The sequence below is a fragment of the Platalea leucorodia genome, assembly GCF_965183815.1.
Source record: "Platalea leucorodia genome assembly, chromosome: 4".
NCBI classification, from domain to species: domain Eukaryota; kingdom Metazoa; phylum Chordata; class Aves; order Pelecaniformes; family Threskiornithidae; genus Platalea; species Platalea leucorodia.
The window spans coordinates 68147746-68162139 of NC_138826.1; the positions used below are offsets into that span (position 1 = coordinate 68147746).

Sequence of the window (14394 nt, forward strand, 5' to 3'; positions counted from 1 at the left end):
TCTCAGTAACCTTCCATGGAAGCAGAAGTGGTTGAATAACCGCATTGGCTCTTTGGTGTTGCCAAGATGCTTCTGCAGATCCACCTGTATTGCAGCATATGAATTTTAATACTGCATGCCTTCCCTACCTACCAAGTTTTTTTTTTATTTTTTTTTTTAAATGCAGGTTAAAAAAAGCTAGTGGACAGCCCTAGTTGGAAAAAAAAGACAGACTTGAATTAGAAAAACATCCGGTTTTAAACAAAGAACTGGGAGATATCTTACATTTTTTACTCTTACTTTTTTAGGTGGTTAGGAAACCAGCACTCTCCTCCATACAGCACAACATATAACAAAAACTAGTACTAGCTCTGCAACAGGAAACCAAAATTGATAGCACTTCTTGCATTCTTGAACGCTACTGCATAAACACTGATGATCAGAAGAGGCTTAAGGCATACGTATGAGAGCACCTCCATGGTACACAAGATTTCAGTTTTTTACAACAAGCAGAAATTTGGCTCTTAATGGCAATGGTAGGTAACAGTTGAAAGGAAAACTGTGTTTGAGAAATGCTTCTTTATTTTTAAATATGAATGTTTTAAGGGTTCCCTTGCATTCCACATCAGAGTCTGAAATATTTATAGACGGAAACTTGTGCATGGAACATGCACTTCTGCAGAAGATTTGAGACCAACAATTTGTCTTTCAGTCACTAGAGGCTAATTCACATTTCTAAGTGAACTGATTTTTGTTTGAAATTCAGCAAGTCTGTCTCAGACCTCAGAGATGGCAATCTGGAACAATTCCACTGGAGAAAGCAGAGGAAAACAAGAAACTGTCTTTAAAGTCAGACTCACAAGGACTCACAGCCGTGACTATTACTGCATGTGCTGCTTCTGAACTTGCAGCAAATACAGTATTTGAACTTAAGAAACCAATGAGCACAAAGTGATTAAGACAGTAAAATGCCATTACGGCTCCTGAGATCAACAGGTTTTGGCTAAGATCCTAAACTTAAAGGGATGTTTCATCAAAAGGCACTCGCGTCCATCAATCACTATCTGCTCCTTTTACACCAGTCCCTGGCAGGGCTCCACTCTTGCTTTGAGGTTTTCTTTTCCTCCAGCCGCCCTCTTGTGTCTGCATACAGGCTTACAGGCAAGCTCCATCCCCTATCCAGCGCGGCAGACCCAGCGGGCCCTGAGAAAGACAAATCATAGCTATCACACTCTTGTCATAACCAAGTTGAGGAAACAGCACTGCATTGCCCTCCTCTTCTGTCTTGCAAGAAATTCTGCCATCTGCATGTTTCTTTGCAAGATCCATCAACTAAAGTCACAAGATGCAGTGGGTTTCAAGCTCAGATATGAACTTAAAAGTAGACAACAGACATTTTAGCCACAGAATAAACATGACACAGACACACTGCAGCGTCCATCTTCCCATTTTATTTGGAATCCCCAAAATGATTCAGTGGGGATGGTCACCTTCCCCTCCAGTCTTGGTTAATGAATGTAAAAGAAACATCAGAAGTCACATCGTACTGGCCCTCACCCTGCAAGTGGACTCACTTGAATCAGAGCTGCAGGACACAGTGAGCAATATTACCCAATCCAACTTTTACATGCTTAGGACTTCGCAAAATATTGGATTAGCATATCTATAAGTTGTTCAGTCACAACTTTTACTGGCAAACAAAACCTTTCAAAGCAACATACTCAGTCCTGCTAGCATTTCCACAAGACTGCAGAACACCTACTTGTGCTGAGCCAAGTACACCAGGTGCTGTGTTAAATGGGAGAGGGTGGGGGAAGAGGGGAGGACTGTGCCTCAAGCCTCGCGAGCCCCTCTCAACTCAAGCGGGAGACTACTCCCAACTCTGTATTGCTTACCCCATTGCCACAAAACATGCAACAATATAGACTATGCATAAAGGTATCTGCAAACAGAGCAACCTCTCCCTGCCCAGAAGCGCTCTATCCTGCCTATCAGAGTACTTCGATACGCCGAAAGAGCTCCAGGCACTCAGGTGTGGAGACAGCAGGTCTGGTTCATACGCTGTCTTCGCTGATGGAGGTGATCCTGCAGCACAGCAATTAGGGACGGCTCAGGCAAGTCTGAAGTCCTGCCTGTGGAATCACGAGGCAAATGGGGGTGGGACTGCATATAAAAACCAAGACTTAGTTATTTCTTTTCCCTTTCCTCACAAGAAAAGAACACCACATAACAAGGAGGGGGGCAGGGGCATTAATTATGCCTAGGAGTGGTTAAAAATAGGGGTATCCTCAACTGTTGTGTTTCCATCCATGTGATATCTGAGCATCCTAGAGTCCAAGAGGTGTGGGAAGATGATGGTTCTAGTCAGTTCTGTGTAAGGCCTGGAGATGTCGGTGCGTTTCTGCTGCCTTGTCAGTTCCTAGCCTTTTATAACAGCAATAGGTCTCAGTTTAATGGCTTTCTTGCTGATGCCAGCTGCATGGCAGGTGTTAACCACATCTGTCACGTTCTTATAAGACTCTGGTGCCTGGAGGAAGAAGAGAGGAAAAAGAAAAGAAAAAAAAAAAAAAAGACAAAACTATAAACAACCCAAAGTCACAGGAAGTTAGATGTAGGCTTTTGATATCCCCTAATCTCGTTGCAAAAATAGAATGATATGAATTGAGGGTTTGGAGTAGGTGAACATACTGAGGATCTGGCCACCTTACGTGTCTAAGAAATCTAAGAGACACTTAGCTTTCCAAATAAGCTTTCACCATATTTCAGATAAAATACTAGCTATTTTGGTTTAGTGTTCGCTATATTGTCGGATAACCCAGTCCATCACCATGTGAGAATGTCAAGCCTTATTATCTGGCAGGAAGGCACTCCAGCTTCCTCCTTACAGAGAGACTTTAAGATTTATCTGCCCCTTCGTGACAGGAATCAGGGTTGAACTCTAGAGCTTCCCCCTCCAGCATTCTGACAAGGAAGCTGCTCTTTAAATAGAGGTTTTAATGCAATCAACATGTTTGTACAACACCAACACCCATAACAGCATAGTTCCAAATGATTAACACGCTTCTATGAGTGAGGTTGTGAACAGAAAAGACATTCTATCATGTTAATGCGGAAGAACTGGAAGTCATAATATTCAAAGTTTTCTAGCCATTCACAGTTCTCTTCTTCTTGAGCAAATATAGGAGATCATCTTAGAAGAGGTGGATCTTTCATACACTGCTAATAATCTACATGACAGCTGCAGTGTACAGTAAGTTTAAAGCTGGGAGAACATAATTCAAGAAGAGAATCCATAAAAAATAACTACTTTTGTGATGCTCACACAAAGACTTCTCAGTGTCAACAGTAATTATGTGTATCACCAGGCAGAAGAGGAAAAACATACCCCCCAAAACCTGTCAAACAGGCATTTCCCCTCTCAGCAGGATTTTAGGGACAGGGAAGACTTCACATTATTTTCCAAAAATTTGGATAGCTCTACCAGAAATCACACAAGCTGTATATTTAGAGTACTAGCGTTCACTTAGCACTGCAAAAAATCAAGTCAGGGAGGGTCATTCAGCCAAGGAGCAAGACTCCCTTTTCCCTCTCAGATAATGAAGTATTAAACTCACTTCTTCCATGACCAGTTTGGGAGAAGCAACACGGATGGCAATGCCCATGTCAGCCAGCTTGTCCAATACATCCTGGAAGTCCAAGTTACGCCGAGATTTGGCTCGAGACAGTGCACGACCCTAGACAACAGTTTTGTTAGTTCTATTTTTTGTAGCGGTTTGGAAAAACAGAACTCTTTCTTATTAAAGAAAAACATTATTACGTGATAAGTAAACACAGAATGGCTGAGAGCACAGACCACAGTAAGCCACAAACCAGGAAATTAATTTAGACTTTAGGTCATGGGCTCCTGCAAAATCACACATCTGGTATGATGGCTAGGAAAGTTCCATGTGTATAACATACTAGTCTGCAAGTGTCTTTTACCGAAACCACTTGTCAGACAGTGTTCAGGAGTCGGTGTTTCACTGGAAGCTGTTTATCTTCCTCAATTATCCTGTCTCACACTGTAAATAACAGGAGAGAAAACACCTTCTTCTAGCTACTAAGGAGTTTTACATGGACAGCCTCAGCACAGTTAATCCTTGTTGTTAGCTCAGAGATACCAGAATTTGGTAAAAGCAGCTCATTCTCCACAACTTCATCCTAACACTTGCCTTTTATAAAGCAGCACCCCCTAAATTTTCTGCAGTAGTCAAAATTACTCAGGAAGGGACAAAGAGGACTTCTAGCCTGCAGTCCTCCTGGGCTGGGATTACTGTGGCAAGGCTACTCTCTACTTGTATGACCAACAGATGAATCACACGCTGGATGACCCTTGAACAACCTTGTTCTCTGGCTGACAGTCCCATTCCAATCCCTTTCTGAAACAACTTTTTGACTTACAGCTCCATGGCAAGTCGTTCCGAAGGTCTCAGTCATGCCTTGCTCTGTGCCAGTAAGAACATAGCTACAGGTGCCCATAGTTCCGCCAATCAAAACAGGCTGTCCAGTCAGCTGTGGATGCAAAGTATTAATTCACAAGAAGAAGCCTAAAAAACTCATTCTTAATAAAAGTCTGAGAGCAACCGTATCTCCAGAAAAGGAGGTCAGGTTCTCATTCCCTCAGAGCAACCTTGGGTGCCTGATATCAAGGATTCTGGAGAACTAACCGCACTGAAAGAGGTAGCCTAGCAGATCAGAAGACTTGTGTCCAACAGACAGACAAGACAAATCACTGAAGCCTGCCCTAGGTACAAAACACTTCTTTCCCTTCATGATCTTCCAGCCATTGTGGGTGTGGAGCATAAGAGGGAGCTCAGTGTCCCAAAGATCTAACACACAGACAAGCAGAATGTTGCCATCCCATTAGGGTTCCAGTGCTGTTAGCTTAAAAAAAGGAACTCACAGCATTCAGATCTCTGTTGGGGACCCTAAAATTGTCTGATTCATCCAGAATTCTCTTCCAATTTCCTTATCCCACAGCTAAACTTACTTGATAATCAACAGCGATAAGAGGATGGTGAGGAGGGAAGGCCCTGGTCGATCCCTTTCTGTGCACCAGCAGAGTCCGCTCCTTTCCATCCACTACATGTTGCTCCACTTTGGCAATGTTGTGGGACACATCATAGATAACATGCATATCAAGGTCATCTGGGGTTGTGTTGAAGACTTTGGCAAAAGCCTAAAAAGAGAGCAAATCAGGATGTGAAATACAAGAATGTAGCTGCTGTGTACACGTGGAAAATTTACAATCTTTTTAGGAATTAAAAGGAACAAATTTGCTTGAAAGTGTTTCTTACTGGTAAGTCAGTGACCTAAACACTTGGCATGGCCGGTAAGAAACTTCAGTCAAATTCAGCCACAATGGAATCGAATACAACAGTGCTGAGCGTGACAGAATCGGACTGTCTAGATTGTTTATCTGCCCATTGGCAGCTTTAATGCTGGAATTCAGTCAGATATCAGCTAGACAAATTCTTGCAACTCTGAAAAGATGGCTTCAGCAGTGTAAAAACAATTTTATTGTATCCGCTTCTTCTAGTTCAAGGCATTTTCAAAAATACTGCCTAAGTGGCTCTGCAAGTACAACCCAGTGATGTTGAGAGATTTTAGATGGCTTGCCATGACTGCGGCTTTGTGTAAGTCTCTCCAGAAAACATAGTTCAAAAAGCACAAAAATGAAAATTACGTTAAATATTGCAGCTACTCTGTGTTCCGTATGTCTGCGATAAAGCAGGAGATGTGTACCAAAATATTTGCATCAGAGACAACGCTGCTCCTACCTGTCTTGTTAGAAAAGTCATAGAAGAGCGGTTGACCCATGCGTAATTTCCAGCAGCTGCCATTCCCTTCAAATAATCCTGTCCCTCTGCGGAGGCAATCCTGGCACACGCCAGCTGGCGGTCATTCACTATGATTTTGTCCCGTTTCATAGCTTTTTCCATAGCCACCAATGCATCTGGGAAATAAAAACAGTAAATCTAAATGACTTCTTAATTTTGTTTCAATCTGTGAGATTAACATGGGTGTTATGATTTATATTCTGAACTCATCTGTCCGATGGTCAAACCTACAGCTTCTTCTCAAATGCAAAAGCCAATCTGTGGCAGAACATTATCAAGTGTTTGCAAACAGACAACCCCTGTCAAGGCAACTCAGAACAGACTCAGCAATTATCCTGCAAGAAATGCTCTTTGGTGATGGAGTTTACTGTCAATAACAAGATCATACTGACGAGTTTCCTTCGCTTCAAGTACCTACACCAATCAGATCATACCTGTGGCAACTTGGTGGCCCAGGCCTCTGCTGCCGCTGTGGATCATCACGCACACCTGCCCTTTGTGGTCGATGCCCATCTTCTTGGCAGCATATTCGTTGTAAATGTCATCCACAACCTGGATCTCGGCGTAATGATTTCCGGCTCCCAGGGTCCCCAGCTGCCAATCACAACACACTGATCAGACAGTGCTAGTAAAGCAGCCTCTGGGAGCACAGGGGAGAGCTACGGGAATATGGGCAATAGGGCAAATTGCTACAGCAAGGTTTTGGTTTTAGAAAAGTTTATCCAGGGGGAAAAAAAAAAAAAATCCCTATATAAACTGAAAGGAAGTAGAACACAGTAGCATCATCACTGTCCGCTTTGTTCAGATTTATAACTATTTTTACTGTTGGAACAAGACTGCGATTAAACAAAAGGACCAGGATCTACAGACTGTACTGCCACTTTTTTCCAACTTACTTAGGCCTAGTTGAAAGATGGGAAGAGTACAGAGTATTGAGAATTCATCTCCAATCTGTATAGGCAAGGCAGACATATAGTCTTATACTTGGTTGTAACTCCACAAGGAAGCTACAACATCCTGTTAGTTAGGTATTTACAACCCTTCAGTAGATGAAAGCAAGATATTCCATTTCCAAGTCCAAATTTTTTCAACTCCGTAACAGATGATCACTTATTTGCAAGGCAAATGTGAAAATTAAGGACATAAGATTATTTTGAGGTTAAAATGCTATAATCTTGCAGCACCACAATTCATAAAACTCAAGAAGTCATATAAAAGAAAGCTTTACAAATGGTAGAATTAGTATAGCTACCTCAAAAGTGTTCCACTCAATGCAATGAGATACTATGTATAGAAATAAAATCCAACCTTTGAACTGCAATTCAAAGTTATGAGCTAGTTCCATTTATCATGATATCCTTCCTTGCCCTGCTATTAACTTGCTGAGCAAACAAGGAGAAAAGTTGCAGAATAACTTGCCTGTCTCTTAAAAACAAAACTACATCTGGATGGGTAAATGCCACCGAACATGAATTCCAGCACCAGGTGTTAACTGATGAAAAACTGATGGCCCCGGGGACCTTGGGTATGCCCAGTATCGTTTCCCTCTGTTACAGTTCTGTCACGAATTATTCAGAAACAGCCCCACCATCTCACGTTTGCCCCTGCCCAGAAATGCTAGGCAGAGTTTCAAGAAAAGACACAAAATTAGAGAACTACCCGCTAACCTTTACATTTGAACCCTGGGAGCACTCACAGCCCTCCTGAAACATAACATTACCTGAGGCAGGCCCCTCTTCTTTGCTCTTGAGGAGACCTTGTTGGGGTCAGCCTGCAGCATTCTCCCATATTCCTCACAGTGCTCCTTGTCCTCTGCCCAGGCATAGCCTTCCCGGAGAGACCAGTCCACACCCATCTCTAGCGCCTCTTCCAAATCCCTGCAATTACCAAACACCTACATAAGGTGGTTATCCTTGGAAATACTCAAAACTCCACTGGATGTGGCCCTAAGCAACCTGATACGACTTTGTTGTTAGACCTACCTTCAGAGTTAGCCCTCCTTCGTGCAAGGAGCTGGACGAGATGACCTCAAGAGATCCCATCCAACCTAAATTATTCTATGATTTTATGATCAGCCCCCAACTTTCCTAACAGGAAGTCCAACTTCTTAATACTTCTTTAAAAGCAAGCTCTACAAATATATTAACTTTAGATAGGTCATTACTTTTTCCTCTTTGCTGTGTGGGAAATATCCTATTTTCTCTCTTATCCTTTTCAAAAAAATACCTTTACATTCATGAAGATTTTCTGTCAAAAGAAATGAGAACCTTTCAAGAACTTTCAGGTATTTCAGGGTTTTAAATGGGGGAAGAAACAGCTGACTGTGCACTGATGATTATGTCAGTCCTCCTGGTGAAGCACACATGCAGAAAGAATGGAGACAGTTTTAGAAATACTTTTTCTTTCTTAAAGTCTCCCACTGATGAATCTTTCATCAAAATAAACACCAGAGATGTCCCCTCTAGTGATGTGTGCACAAAGTCATGCTCTTACTTGGCATTCATGGGGATGACACCTTTGGAACCGACACCAACAGGAATGTGGTCAAACATAGCCTGGGCAAGCTGCTCCTTCACAGGCTGCACATCACTTTCATCCAAATTTGTACGCAGTAAGCGGACACCACAGTTGATATCAAATCCGACACCACCTAGAAGTGTAGAAAAAGTCATGGAGTTCATAAAGAAAGCATGCTGATGGTGAGCACTTGCTGAATATTCATCTTAAATCAGTGCCCCTGCCGTATGTACTGAATGCTGTGATCTTACACCTTCTTTCTGACACAATACTGGGGAAAAGGCAGAACTGCATTAAGCTTCATTTTAATAGATTTAGATGACGCCTCAGATTTCAAGACAGCAAAAAATGTACTCTTGCAGAGAAAAACTTGAAAACTCTTAAAAAAAACAAACTGTTTTTCAGTCTCAAGCATATGCTCTACAGACAGCTGTACAATTGCCTACAGAGCTCCCTGTTTACAAAGTTGCTCCAGCAAATAGTCAAAGAGAAGTAGACAAAACTATAAAATATATTGTCCTCAGAAAGCAGAGAGGATGCTCCTGTCCTTCTGCCTAAGGTCAGAAGAAAACTGACAGATCTTAGCATGGCTCCCTGATGTAAGATGTTCTCAAAAGCAAGTCCCTGAAAGCAAGTCCTTTTTGAATCTTCACTGGAATAAATAATAACTAGTTATAATAAGTGATAAATACTTACAACGAATATTAACCTTCAGTGCTTAGTATTTTGCTTAACTCTTACTATTTAATAAAAATAAATACTGCAGGGCAAGGCCTAATGTGAAAGATCAATCATGCCACCTTTAGTATGAAGGTTCTGGTATTAACTAGCATCAGAGGGGGGATAAGAGACTAAGAGATCTTGGGTTTGAGTCAATCAGGAACACTGGAACTGCCTAAAGCAAACCTGAAACATGAATATCATATTTCACGACAACAACAAAAGTATCTCCAGACCACCAGTAATTAAAGACCCAGGTGTTTATTAAAAAGACAGACATATTTCAAGGTCACATTTTTAATAAAGTGTAGAAATATTCTCAAAAGATGTTTTCAAACATTGCTCAAAGAAAATAGTCAGTTCTTTATCAACCTAACAAAACCCAAGTTCAAAGTCTTGTGCTCTCCCTTCAAAACTGAGGGATATCACGAGCCCAAGCCAAAAACACGAGGACAATTCTCTCTGTACTGTTTAGATGTTTTTAGTGTAACTACCTGCTCCATAAAGAATAAAGATTTGAGTGCAAGAATTAAGCACCTTTTAACTCCCTATAATTCACATATTTTTTCCTTTGGTTCTATATATATAAAGTACTGTAAAGACCTGCCATTTCAAAAAGTATTTTTATGCCATCCCAGATATTTCTCAGTGCAGATTAAGTCAGTCATCCTTACCTGGTGAAACCACTGCTTCAGGATCATTCATATCAAAGGCAGCCATGTTGCCAATGGCAAACCCATAGCCAGAATGGACATCTGGAAGGCCTATCGATCTCTGAAAGAGAATGAAGGAAATTTTAAAGTTTTCTGAAACTCTGTGCTGCACAGTGTCACCTTGGTTATGCTTTGCCTTGTGGCAGTGGTTGTCACATCTGCAAAGAAATTACCAAAAAGAGAATGGATGTTCAGATGTAGATGGAGTAAACACATCAATTCACTAAGTATCTAAACTCCTGCAGTTACAGGACAGACAGTCAAAGAAAGCAGAGAGCAGATCTCACTCTGAAGCAAACACCCAGTGCCTAGTCAGCCGAGAAGCCTGAAAGGGGGCTTTAGAGTGTAACTATAAAAGTTGTAACTATTATACAAAAAACTATTGAAGTAAGGAGTCTTGCAGTCTCTCAGCGAAGGACAGTTCCTTGATAAGAACAGAAACTTGTCCTAAAAACCAGCTGAAACCGACCCTGCAGTTTGCACAAGAGTCAAGGAGCAACTGAGTCTGTGCAAGAACAAGGGGTTACCAGTGGTGACGAAGAAGAGTCATCAGCCTTCATCCCCACCACCCCCTGCGACCACCACGAGGCACCGCGCAAGCGCAGTTGGGAGGGGTTTATGGAAATGACCTCTGGGGGCTAATTTTAATATGAAGTGGGGACAGGTAATGCATACGTATAGGCCTATTGGGAAACCTTATGTATATGTAACACTTTCTTGTATAAATCCACGACAAGCCACCACGTGTGCGCGCACGACTTTGGCGGGATGACCCCCGTGCTGCCCAGCGCTGAATAAACATACCTACTTTACAACCTTACAGGTTGTGGAGTCTGTTTCCGCACGTCAAAGCCCTCTTGGCTCTATTGACCAGATCTCAAGAAAACTTAAGAAGGGCTTAAGCACCTAAACGTAGGAATTGTGGTCTCAAAACTGAATTCCAACCTAGCTTTTTCTTGGACTTAAGACTCCTTGCACTCAAAACTTAGGCAGGCAATAGCTTATCAGTAGCATAAAGCAGAGACATAAGAGTGAAGATGAGTTTGTCTTCACCAAGTTCCATCTAGAGACATCCGCTATATTTAAATACTGTAAATGTAACACAGGAAGAGTTCAATGCTATGGAATGGAATCACAAAACAGTCAGCATTTTCTCTTCTTAGCTGTGTCATCGAACACTGACCAAAGATTGCACCCTGTAAGCAGGAAAAACTCATCCTTTTAGGATGATATCCTGATAGCATAGGACGAGACAGGAGCTGTGTCATTTTAATTTAGAAAAGAATTCTTTTTATTGAACCTTTTCATATTACTACTAATTAAAGAAAGTAAGAGCATGCTTCTACACAGCTCCACAAGCCCAAAGTATACCTAGTCTGGCAAGTTTAGATTAGGACACCACAAACAGCACTCCACAATCTACATATATATATGTATAGCTATCTATGCAAGCTTGAGAAGTGGGCCTGTGTGAATCTCATGAGGTTCAACAAGGCCAAGTGCAAGGTCCTGCACCTGAGTCAGGGCAATCGCTGTTATCAATACAGGTTGGGGGATGAAGGGATTGAGAGCAGCCCTGAGGAGAAGGACTTGGGGGTACTGGTGGATGAAAAGCTGGACATGAGCCAGCAATGTGCTCTCGCAGCCCAGAAAGCCAACCGTATCCTGGGCTGCATCAAAAGCAGCGTGGCCAGCAGGTCGAGGGAGGTGATTCTGCCCCTCTGCTCTGCTCTGGTAAGACCCCACCTGGAGCCCTGCATCCAGCTCTGGGATCCTCACCACAGGAAGGACATGGACCTGTTGGAGCGGGTCCGAGGAGGGCCATGAAAATGATCAGAGGGATGGAGCACCTCTGCTGCAAGAAAAGGCTGAAAGAGTTGGGGTTGTTCAGCCTGGAGAAGGGAAGGCTGCGGGGAGACCTTACTGCAGCCTTTCAATACTTAAAGGGGGCTGACAAGAAAGATGGGGACAGACTTTTTAGCAAGGCCTGCTGCGACAGGACAAGAGGTAATGGTTTTAAACTAAAAGAGGTTAGATTTAGACTAAACACAAGGAAAAAATTTTTCACGATGAGGGTGGTGAAGGACTGCAATGGGTTGCCCAGAGAGGTCGTAGATGCCCCATCCTTGGAAACATTCAAGGCCAGGCTGGATGGGGCTCTGAGCAACCTGATCTGGTTGTAGATGTCCCTGCCCATTGCAGGGGGGATGGACTAGATAACCTTTAAAGGTCCCTTCCATCCCAAAGCATTCCATGATTCTATTTAAGCAAACAAACAAACAAAAAGCCCCAAACACCCAGAAAGCTCTCAGAAATTGGAACTTTTCAATGTGTATTACACTGTTACCACACTGTTGAGTGCATGGGAAGGCTCACTACCAACATTAGGGCAGCAACAATAATACAGACAACAATATTGCCTCCTGCTCTCTCCTCACTTCTCCATGCATTCCAGGTCAGCAGAGGCAACTCAAAAACAACAAACAGACAATATGAGCAGTGAGGGAAAGGGGGCTCAAGCAAACCAAAACAGCATAAAGCGATGCTAAAAAAGCTTCACATCAAAACACAGTCAATGAAGTAAGTGAACACTTCCCTTTATGATAACTTAGTTTTACAGCCTGCCCTTGCAAGCACTCCTTACTCAGAAACAGGTTCCTAACCCACAAACTGTCTTGAAAAGAATTTTGGTCCATACCCTTTCTCACACTGGAGTTCCCATTTGGAAGGCAATAATCCCTGGCAAATAAGAACAGAAAAAGAGCAAATTTTCAGAGCAGTTACTCACGTGAACAATGCCGGGTAATGCAGCCACATTCCCAATCTGTTTCATAGCAGGCAAAAAGCCACCTGCACCTGAAAAAGAGAGAGGAAAAAAAAAAGGTAAGTAATCTGACAATTTACCGTGGTAAACACAACGAAGCACTTTCTCTAGAGGTTGCTCAAAACACTGGCAACAGTTTTGGACCCCTCACTGCAAGAAGGACATCAAGGTGCTGGAGCGTGTCCAAAGAAGGGCAACAAAGCTGGTGAAGGGTCTAGAGCACAAGTCTTATGAGAAGCAGCTGAGGGAGCTGGGGTTGTTTAGTCTGGAGAAGAGGAGGCTGAGGGGAGACCTTACTGCTCTCTACAGCTACCTGAAAGGAGGTTGTAGCCAGGTGGGGGTCGGTCTCTTTTCCCTAGTAACAAGTGATAGGATGAGAGGAAACGGCCTCAAGCTGCACCAGGGGAGATTTAGATTGGATATTAGAAAAAATTTCTTCACCAAAAGGGTTGTCAAGCATTGGAACAGGCTGCCCAGGGAAGTGGTTGAGTCCCCATCCCTGGAGGTATTTAAAAGATGGGTAGATGTGGTGCTTAGGGACATGGTTTAGTGGTGGACTTGGCAGCGTGAGCTTAATAGTTGGACTCGATGATCTTAAAGGTCTTTTCCAACCTAAATGATTCTGGTTCTATAAATCACAAATCAGCCACCAATGAGTATTCTAACCTGGTATAAAAACCCTAGCATTATGCACAACCTGCAGTTTTATTAAATGAGATATTATTCTAAGATCCTCCCTCTCCTGTGTTAGTACCAATGCAGACCGCTCTGCTAACAACGGAGGTGTGTTACCACCAGCCCAGCTGTCAGATCTGGATCCAGCCCCGTGTTCCAGCCCCACGCAGAACAAACAGGCCTGGGCTATAGCCCCCACCACAGCAAGCTCTGAGAACAGCCATTCAGGGAATGCTCCGGAGCACAGAGGGCAGCCAGCGAGGCTCTGCCCACCCATCTGATCTGGGCACAGGACACACTGCAGCTGCAGGTGATGCCCCTGTGCTGCTCACCAGGCCGCAGTGGCTGGCAAGGCAGGAAAACTCACTCCTGTTTGCTGCCTCTCCAGACCCGCCAGCCAGGACATGCACCGGGCCTGCCCCCACCGCCTCTGCTGCAGCCTGCTCCCTTCAGGGCCCGCGGACAGCGCGCTGAGAACCCAGCCGCCCGGTGAGGGCTTCGAGGCCACGGCAAGGAGCGTGTGAGGACACCCCCCGCCTCGGGGGGCCCCCACCCCGCTCCCCGCCGCCGGACGCACCTCCGCCGCGGCAGGCGTTGCGCAGCTCCTCGAACATCAGCTTCTCCAGCGGGTCGTTCACGTAGAAAACTCCCTCCACCTGCGGGGAGAGCCGTCAGGGCGGCCGGCACCGGGCCGGGGCTGCGGCCGGCACCGGGCCGGGCCACCCCTGCTCCGCTCCTCCCCACCCCCCGCCCCGGGCACCCGAGGGCTCCTGGCTGAGCCCAGCCCCCCTCCCACGCACATGCATGTTCGGCACGAAGCCCTTCTTGATCCGCCAGCAGTTCTTGTCGATCTTGTCCAGGTACTGCAGCTCATCGTTGTAGCTGCGGCTCATGGCGGCGGCGGCAGGGCTCCGGTCAGCGGCTTCGCCTGAGCGCGGCCACCAGCGTCCGGCCAACGGCAGGAACCGACGGCGGCCGCCGAGGGTCACGCCGCCTCCGCCGCGGCAGGCAGCGGACAGGAGCCGCCGAGGGCCAAACTTCCCGCGGGAGGGCGCGGAGCTGGCGGCGGCCGGCGCCCCCTGGCGGC

The 14394-nt window shown here is 44.5% G+C and overlaps 1 protein-coding gene across 1 annotated transcript; it reads right to left on the reverse strand.

Moving 5' to 3' along the window:
• Positions 1 to 1410: 1410 nt before the first annotated feature.
• On the reverse strand, positions 1411 to 14320 carry RTCB (RNA 2',3'-cyclic phosphate and 5'-OH ligase). Its single transcript, XM_082308974.1, has 12 exons — positions 14108 to 14320; positions 13885 to 13963; positions 12597 to 12664; positions 9770 to 9869; positions 8352 to 8508; positions 7579 to 7735; positions 6293 to 6452; positions 5799 to 5974; positions 5009 to 5197; positions 4420 to 4530; positions 3594 to 3713; positions 1411 to 2506 (listed from the first exon to the last, which is right to left on the reverse strand). The coding sequence occupies exons 1-12, from the start codon at positions 14198 to 14200 to the stop codon at positions 2399 to 2401; spliced, it is 1518 nt and encodes a 505-aa protein (XP_082165100.1). The 5' UTR covers positions 14201 to 14320; the 3' UTR covers positions 1411 to 2398.
• Positions 14321 to 14394: the final 74 nt, after the last annotated feature.

Coding starts and splice junctions, on each gene's coding strand:
- RTCB (XM_082308974.1), bottom strand. CDS start 14,200: ATGAGCCGCAGCTACAACGATGAGCTGCAGTACCTGGACAAGATCGAC. Junction 5,975..6,292: donor GGGCCACCAAGTTGCCACAG/GTATGATCTGAT, acceptor TTTATTTCCCAG/ATGCATTGGTGGCTATGGAA. Junction 5,198..5,798: donor TGACTTTTCTAACAAGACAG/GTAGGAGCAGCG, acceptor CTCTCTTTTTAG/GCTTTTGCCAAAGTCTTCAA.